Here is a 7,452-nt window from a genome sequence, read left to right on the forward strand (position 1 = left end):
TCCCAATCCAACAAAACCAACGCTACTTCACGTCTTTTATTTGCAAAAGTCCAAAAAAGCTTCGAAGCCAAAGATACCCTTTTGGCTAGCGCCCAGCAAAAAATCAGCTTATTGGAAGCACAACTGGAGGCAATACGGCCGGTTAAAAGGAGGAGGGTGGTTCCGGATCCAAACGAGCTTTTGGTTAACAAACAGAACATTATTGGATTGCAGGAAAATGATATAGAAAATTTGGAACCTTTAGCTGATGAAGAAGAGGTTAATGAACCGGAGAAGCGTGAAAACGATTGTATTTTTGTCCGTTGATAATTTTATATTTAAATCAGTTTATAAAAGTAGGCATTTCGTTGTTAGATTTTCAGGGTGCCGAACAGGGGGGGTGCCGAACAGGGGGTACGCAACGTTAAGCCCTCTGCACACAGATGAGCACCAGTGGAACAATGCATAGTTTCAAAGCCGAAAGCGTAGAGAACAAAGACGTCGGTTTGATGAGAGACAAGGAATGTGTATAAGTTCCTCATCATGTTCACGGGGTGATTTTCCATCCAATGGCAAGCCTGAACGCTCAAAATCATCCCAACTGCTACTTTGAATTCGTTCCTCCTCGACCCCGGCGACTATCAAGACTTTCATCTCAAATATGGCCACAGGAGGCTCCAGCAACAGGGGCGATGACTTCTATGCGAGGGGGCTGGCTCAACTACATGCGTTGGAAGAAACGATAACCCTGGAAGAGGATGATGAGCCCGAGACCGTTTACGATGAAAACAGACATTGGTACGCGATTGCCGTCACAAACCGTAATGATCTTCCTAGGAATATTCCTAATGACACAAGACAGTGGCTCGAAAGGTACGGCGTTTCCGACGCACCGGATATTGTCAGCGTCACTATACGAGCGGTCAACCCATCTAATCCGGATGCCGATCCTGTCTTTCAAGCATTTTGCAGCATCAACAACGGCTTCATGTTCATCACGTACATGAACCGTGGCGGATGGAGCACGGATAACATCTACGCGTCGAATCATCCGCTTGCGCGGCGTGCCTACATGTCCGAGTGGATCTACCGCACGTGGAGGACTGCCTCCGACAGAGCGGGACAAAATGGTCAAGAGCTCCCACCCCTTCACCAGGTTGCCATTGCTAACATCAACAACGTCATAGTGTCGGGTGCCATCGAAGATCTGAGGTCCAGCAGTGCAGAGAACGAGGGCGAGCTGCTTCCGGTCAATGAGGAGCGCAGATTTGTGACCCTTTTCGGCACGCCTCTGGTCAGGGCTGTTCCGCGTGCACTCTGGAGTATGTCGCGGTCTTTTCGCCGGCACTTCCCGACCAGAATCGCATGGCGGAGCGGGGGCGGCCTGTATGCTGGTGAGGGTCACACCGGTCAAGAGATCGAGCTAGATGATCGTTTCCTCGTCGTCTCCTTGGCGCCTCTGCGTCCGTCCAGAGCCAGAAGGGAAGAGGTGGTGAGGCGAGTGAGAGCGGCCGCGGCCGAGGAGCTGAGAATACAGCAGCAGGCGGAGGGGGTGAGCAGAGAAGGCAGGTAAGATCACAAGACAGCACCAGATTATATTGAGCGTACTGACCAAGCAGTTACTGTCAGTAGTCAGCATTCTCTTTGGGGTCCCACCCTGTGTTAGTAAAGATTGGACGCCAAAACACCCGAACTCCTATGCAACCCGGTGCTGCCCCGTCCCATACGCCGGCCCAAAGCAGGCTGTTCCAATCACAGTCTTTACCTACTCATTTACCGATTTATTTATCCGCTTACTTGGCTGTTTACCTGCCTACCCTCTTTATATGCTCTTTGTGCAAATAACCCTTTTTCACGGCTAACAAATACTCAGCGCCAACACGGACTGTGTATGTGGAAAGTGACTGCTTGATAAGAGCGCTTAGCGTAATTGCAACCTTTCCACGTGTCATGTCCATGGGATTTGCCAGCCTGCTATGGTACCATCAAGAACCAGAATAACTAACGCGCTCCTTACCAAGACTCTGTACGAAGCTTAAACTTGAGCAACATCGCGGTGAACAGCCGCCAATCTCTTGTGCTTCCCCTGGAATATGAACTGTACAATTTAAGGAGTAGCTTGCCCGGTTCAGGTCTGCCCTTCTCTTCCGACTTCAAGTTCACAAATAGATTCTAGTATTCGCGCCAGTCGCACTCCCTCACCCCTGCTTCTTGTTTTCCCATTTGGAGACATGCTATTCATGTCAGTTTGGACGACTTCGGTGCGAGCTGAACCTCCGCCAACCATGTAGCACGAAAGCATCGTCGCCTCGGGGATCTGCGGTGAAAACGAATATTTATCTACAAAAAAGAAGAAGACTGAGTAAGACCTATGGAGCGGAGTACTCAAAGATTTATCAAGCCGAATTATTCGCGCCGGCTGCTGGAAATCACGAGCGAAATCTAGGTATTTATAGTATAATTGCCGCAACTTCAAACCCCTCGCATGTTCCTTATTCCACTGCATCTGATTCTGTCGAAACTCGGCTGCTAGGAGCTGCTGCCTGAGCAGCTTTCGCTGCTGTTTGTAAACAGTAAACCCCAAGCTACTGTGACTTTTTTTTTTTTTTTTCGACACGATGCTGTGACCCAGACCTCTGCTCTGTCGGAACGCGGGCGCGGGGCCGAGGTAGGCACGGCCTTGGCGCCACGGGACAGGAACGGGGGTCCGGTCCAGGGTCAGCCGACGAAAGCAGCCGCCGGGTCAAGTGTGGAGGACTTTTTTGTGATCGTAGTCGCTGGTCAGGGGGGTTGTGTGGTTCCGATACCAGGGGCCCGATTGATTGGTTGTGGGGGATTCGCGGTGCTACTCTTGTTTTGTGGGGAAGCCAAGTTAGTGGCTGCAGATGTTTGATATGTACTCGCACAGAAGCAATCCACAAACCCAATGGCTCGGTGGATTGAACCTGGGTTCGAGTGAAATTTAAAAGTCATCAGAAGCCTTCGCAGCAAACAGACGACAAAAGTAGGCATGTTAAAGCCAATTTCATTGCCCATCAAAGGAGCCATAACAAGCGTTCACGCGCAAATCATGCCAAGTAGAGTATTTTGAACTTTTTTTGTGGAAATTCATGAAAATGTCTAAAGTCATCATACAGGGGTCTAGGAGGACCCAACCCAGGCGTTCCAGTTCACCAGGCTCCTCTCGCATCTCGACGTGATGGGAACCCCCTTGACCTGCTTCACCGCCTTGCCCTCCCTCATGACGCTCACAACCACGTCTCCCTCCCGCCCATCAAACGGCACGCTCCCGTGGTACAGGCCCGCTCCCCCTTGCGGCCTATCCTCCCACGAAGCCCTCCCGTCCTTGCCCCCGATGGTCACCGAGACGTCGGCCGGCCCGCTCAGCAGCGCCGAGAAGAAGACCCTGTCCTGCAGCACCTCGACTGGCTTGACCTCGACCTGCCCGTGGCCTCTGTGGTTGCCCGTAGTGCCGCTATCACTCCCACCGGTGGACGGGTTCTTCCTGTACCAGACGACGAGCTTCTCGGCCTCGGCCGTCACGGCGGGCCGCTTGCCCGTCTTGTACGCCTGGATGACCCACGGGAGGAACGCGCGCCACCCGTCGTGCGGCATGTCCTTGGCGTAGTTGAGCGGCGCCTTGCCGGCGTCAAACAGGCCGAGGCACTTGTCGTTGACGGGCCCGATGTAGTGGCTCTCGCCGTAGTCGTTCCACGTGATGATCTGCACGTAGTCGGGCTGCACGGCCAGGACCTGCTCCCAGCGGTCGTGCCACAGCTCGTCGCCGCGCCACACCCAGTTCTTGCCCCAGCCGGGCAAATTGGTGTAGAACCACGGCGACACGGGCATCATGTACACCTTGTCCTTGCCCAGCGCGGCGCGGTAAGCTTCGTCGGGTGCCGTCGTCATGGCCACCGCGCTCTTGGGCCAAGCCTCCCAGCTGAAGAGACCGTCGACCACCCCTGTGGCGACCGCGGCGGGGGCGCCGATCGAGCTCCAATCCGGAATGAAGAATGCACCGGTCTGTGCCTTGATGTCCTTCCAGTCTGCGCTCTGCTTGGCACCCTCAAAGGTCGAGACGAGCGGCTTGCTCGTGTTGAGGTGCTTCTGGTACGCCGGGTTGGCCTTGTACTTGTTTACAAGGTGGACGACGGCATCTTTGCTCCAGGGACCTTGGGCTTCGTAGTCGAATGAGAAAAACAGCTTGAACTTGTTGGCGGTGGGCGCGGCGGCCTCGAATGCATTGTGGATGGACGGCGGGATTGAGGGGTCCTGGGAGGCGATGTTTAATGCGAAGCCGTCGATGCCAGATTCAACGGCCAGGCGGATGTCCTCTTGCCAGTCGGAAACTGCATAAGACCCAACATTTCCCACCTGCAGGGGTTTGTGGTTGTTAGTTTGGCACAATAAAAAAGTAATAATAAAATACGGCTATCTTGTGTCAAATGGATCACAAAATTAGTAAAGGATTTTTGTTTGGATGACTTACCATAAAATGCGCAAAAACTGCTTTGGCACGGGCGCCCGCAGAGAAGCAGCCAAAGATTGCCATTAGCGTAAAGAGAAAATGCTGTAGTATCATTGTCAGGGATGCTCCTGGTTTCTTTTTTTTTTTTTTTTGTTTTTCGGTATGTCGATTCCTGATCGACACTGACGGGGTCCGAACGTCCAGCGCGCGATCGACAGATTTTAAGACAAAAGAAAAAGAATAGAATAGGGCTGAGAATTGCTGCAATGCATCCCGTCGAGGATGGTTGCGACTTACTGGAAGCTGAAAGAGATACGGTCGTAAAAGAAAATTCGACAAAGATGAGCTTACTGCAAGTTTCACCCTCCTGAGTGACCCCTTTGACGCCGCATGCGGTCGCAACAATGGTTACTCTTTTTGTTGCACGAGGTCAAAGGGCGGCAGGCACAGCGGGGTGACACAATGAAAGGGAGTGGTGGTGGGGGACTAGGAATGGAACAACGTGTCGTAAAGGACCTGCCTGCTTGCCGCCGCGGCGGGGTCCAGCTTGGCGATTTGTACCACACCGCGTGCGCCAAAGCCCAGTAAGCAAGCAGGTACGAAACAACGCCAAGCCCCACAAACAAAATTGGGGGTCTTACTATACACACTAGCACAGCGTGGAAACGAAAAAAAAAGGGGCGTCGAATAAATTGCAAACGGACAGTATCGCCTATGTCAGCCGAATATCGAATATCCCTTGACCCCTTTCCGGTTCTGGTGTATCTTGTATTGAAGGTTGCATTTTGTTCGTATGCGCGTCAAGGTATGCTAGAATTCCCTGTTTGTCATCTTGACCACAAAAGCCCCCCTTTCAATCGTGTTGATGACGATAAAGCCGCTTTTGAAGAAGGGATAGCTACTCCAGGTCCCAGTGAAGGCAACATCGCCTCCACCTTCGAGGTGGTCATCCTCGGGAAATATGTCAAAGTAGGCAACCTCTTTGACCGCCTCCCCCGTCGGGTCGTCGGGCAGACTCGAAATGTCGAGAACGCGCAACCCCGCGCCATAATTGCTTTGGAATGCATATTTGCCAACGACAAATTGGTTGTGATCAATCGAGGTGACGTTGCTGCGGAACACGCCAGTCTGCCGGGGTCTTTCAAGGGACTTGATGTCCCAGAAATAGGTGACCGCTTTGCGCTGCGAATTTGGCCCCGGCTGGCTATCCTTCTCATCCAGCTCATCGTCCAAAACGAGGTATTCCTGCCATGTCGTGTTGGTCACCCATCCTTGGTGGGTATAGCTTGCACCTTCATAGGAGGTGCGTGAGATTATGTTGGTCGCATTTTTATCGCTGACGTCGTAGCTATTTTTACGTCATTGTCAGCAAAGGTGACATAAGCATCTGAAAGCAGAATGGACGAAAGAACCAACATGGTAAGAGTATCTTCGTTGTAACCGTAGCAAATATCTCGGCCGTTGTATTTTTGGTCCGGGCCGCGGTATACAATGCATTGGGCGTCGTGCACATAGCCATCTCCGCCAGCGCATCCAGGTGAGAAAGGTTGAGAGGGATCTTTTAGGTCGATGAATATGAGGCCAGAGGCACAAGAGTCGTTCCGGGGCGCAGCGCCAACTGCCACGGCATATTCCTTCTCCTCGTTGACGACAACGTTATGCGAGCGACCAATGGGAAGCTCGTTCCAGTGAGAGGTCAAGTCTGACTGCCGAAAGAGCTTGGTGTTGTTTTGCTCAACATCAAGCAGCTATCGAGGGATATCAGTCGTCTGTCGCTGGACATGGTGAAGCTAATGCGGTCTGTGAGCTCACCTTTTTAAAGTCAAAGATCTGCACACCATGGTTGACCGCCTCACTACCAATCACAAGATAGTGCTTGTACCCCTTCATCTCCCTCCAAATCCGCGGTTCCGACCCGGGAGTCTGTGGTAGCCTTCCCAGATACCGAAGCTTACCTTCACTAGTGAGTTCGGCAAATGCAGCGCCATCGGACTGGGCAATGGCCACAAACTCTCGTCCATCGTCACTTGTCCACCCCCAGGAAGACGCGCCCCGGCCCTGTGCCGACCCGAGGTCCGCGTGACTGACGAAATCGTAAAAGTCAACGTTGCTGCAGCGAAAGGTGTAGTTGGCGGATCCCGGAACTACCGCTGCGAGACCATCGGTGCACGGCACTGGTGCGGCAGCGCGTGCGAAGGAAGTGTAGCGTGTCGGATCGTCGAGCCCGGCGGCGTGGCGTGCAGCCCAGAATGCCTGTTTTTGAATGTGATGTCAGTTTTGTGGGGTTCTTTGGGGGCAGTGGTTCGGCTCACCTCTTTTGCGGATCGCAGACGCTGGTGCACCTCGCCGCTCTCGTAGCGGGTCAACCGGGCTGCAGACAGGGCTTCTCTCTCTGTAGCGCGAGACAGCTCGAAAACCCCAAGGAGGGAGACTGTGAGGATCTGAGAAAGAAACTTCATCGTGGCCGTCGCTGAGAGAGATTGGAAGAAAATGGAGTGACAGGTTACGGGGAAGAGGACACGGAATGAAGGGTAAAGGAGAGCCAAAAAGTCGAATCCGGGCTCGTTTTGCGTCCACACGCCAAGACCGAAGACTGCTGACAATGACGCGTGCTGTCTACCAAGACGTGAGCGGAAATTGAATGCACGGTGACAGCAAGGGCTCTAGGGTTTGCTTGGGCCGTTCGTGCCTTCCAGAAGGTCGTTGTCAGTTTTCGGAGCATGTATCCATACTTTTATACCAACAAAGGAAACGGCTGCAATCATGAAGTTCATCAAATACGATGCTATGGAACAGCCATGCCCTCACAAAACAGCAGGGTAAAAGTGGCCAAAGACAGCTGGTTCCGTTGTCATGTCCTCCCTTTTCATTTAGGGCTAGACTACGAGCACTCACATCTGACTATCGGGCACTTACTAATATCCACTAGCCGGTCCACACAGCGATAGTCTGTACTGGGTACTTTTGGTTGGAATTTCGGCCAAATCAGACACGAGGTAACGTTG

The 7,452-nt window shown here is 52.7% G+C and overlaps 2 protein-coding genes across 2 annotated transcripts; both read right to left on the minus strand.

Annotated features, from left to right (window-relative positions):
- Positions 1 to 3,065: 3,065 nt before the first annotated feature.
- MGG_12678 (glucan endo-1,3-alpha-glucosidase agn1) lies at positions 3,066 to 4,877 on the minus strand. The gene is made up of 3 exons (XM_003721250.1): positions 4,745 to 4,877; positions 4,469 to 4,549; positions 3,066 to 4,353 (listed from the first exon to the last, which is right to left on the minus strand). Exons 2-3 carry the CDS (start codon positions 4,529 to 4,531, stop codon positions 3,121 to 3,123), a joined length of 1,296 nt encoding a protein of 431 aa, XP_003721298.1. The 5' UTR covers positions 4,532 to 4,549; positions 4,745 to 4,877; the 3' UTR covers positions 3,066 to 3,120.
- A 380-nt stretch (positions 4,878 to 5,257) lies between these two features.
- On the minus strand, positions 5,258 to 6,906 carry MGG_12679 (uncharacterized protein; the record flags this gene model as incomplete). Its single annotated transcript, XM_003721251.1, has 4 exons — positions 5,258 to 5,795; positions 5,864 to 6,195; positions 6,260 to 6,700; positions 6,760 to 6,906. 4 exons carry the CDS (start codon positions 6,904 to 6,906, stop codon positions 5,258 to 5,260), a joined length of 1,458 nt encoding a protein of 485 aa, XP_003721299.1.
- Positions 6,907 to 7,452: the final 546 nt, after the last annotated feature.

Source organism: Pyricularia oryzae, chromosome 7 (genome assembly GCF_000002495.2).
Source record: "Pyricularia oryzae 70-15 chromosome 7, whole genome shotgun sequence".
NCBI lineage: Eukaryota > Fungi > Ascomycota > Sordariomycetes > Magnaporthales > Pyriculariaceae > Pyricularia > Pyricularia oryzae.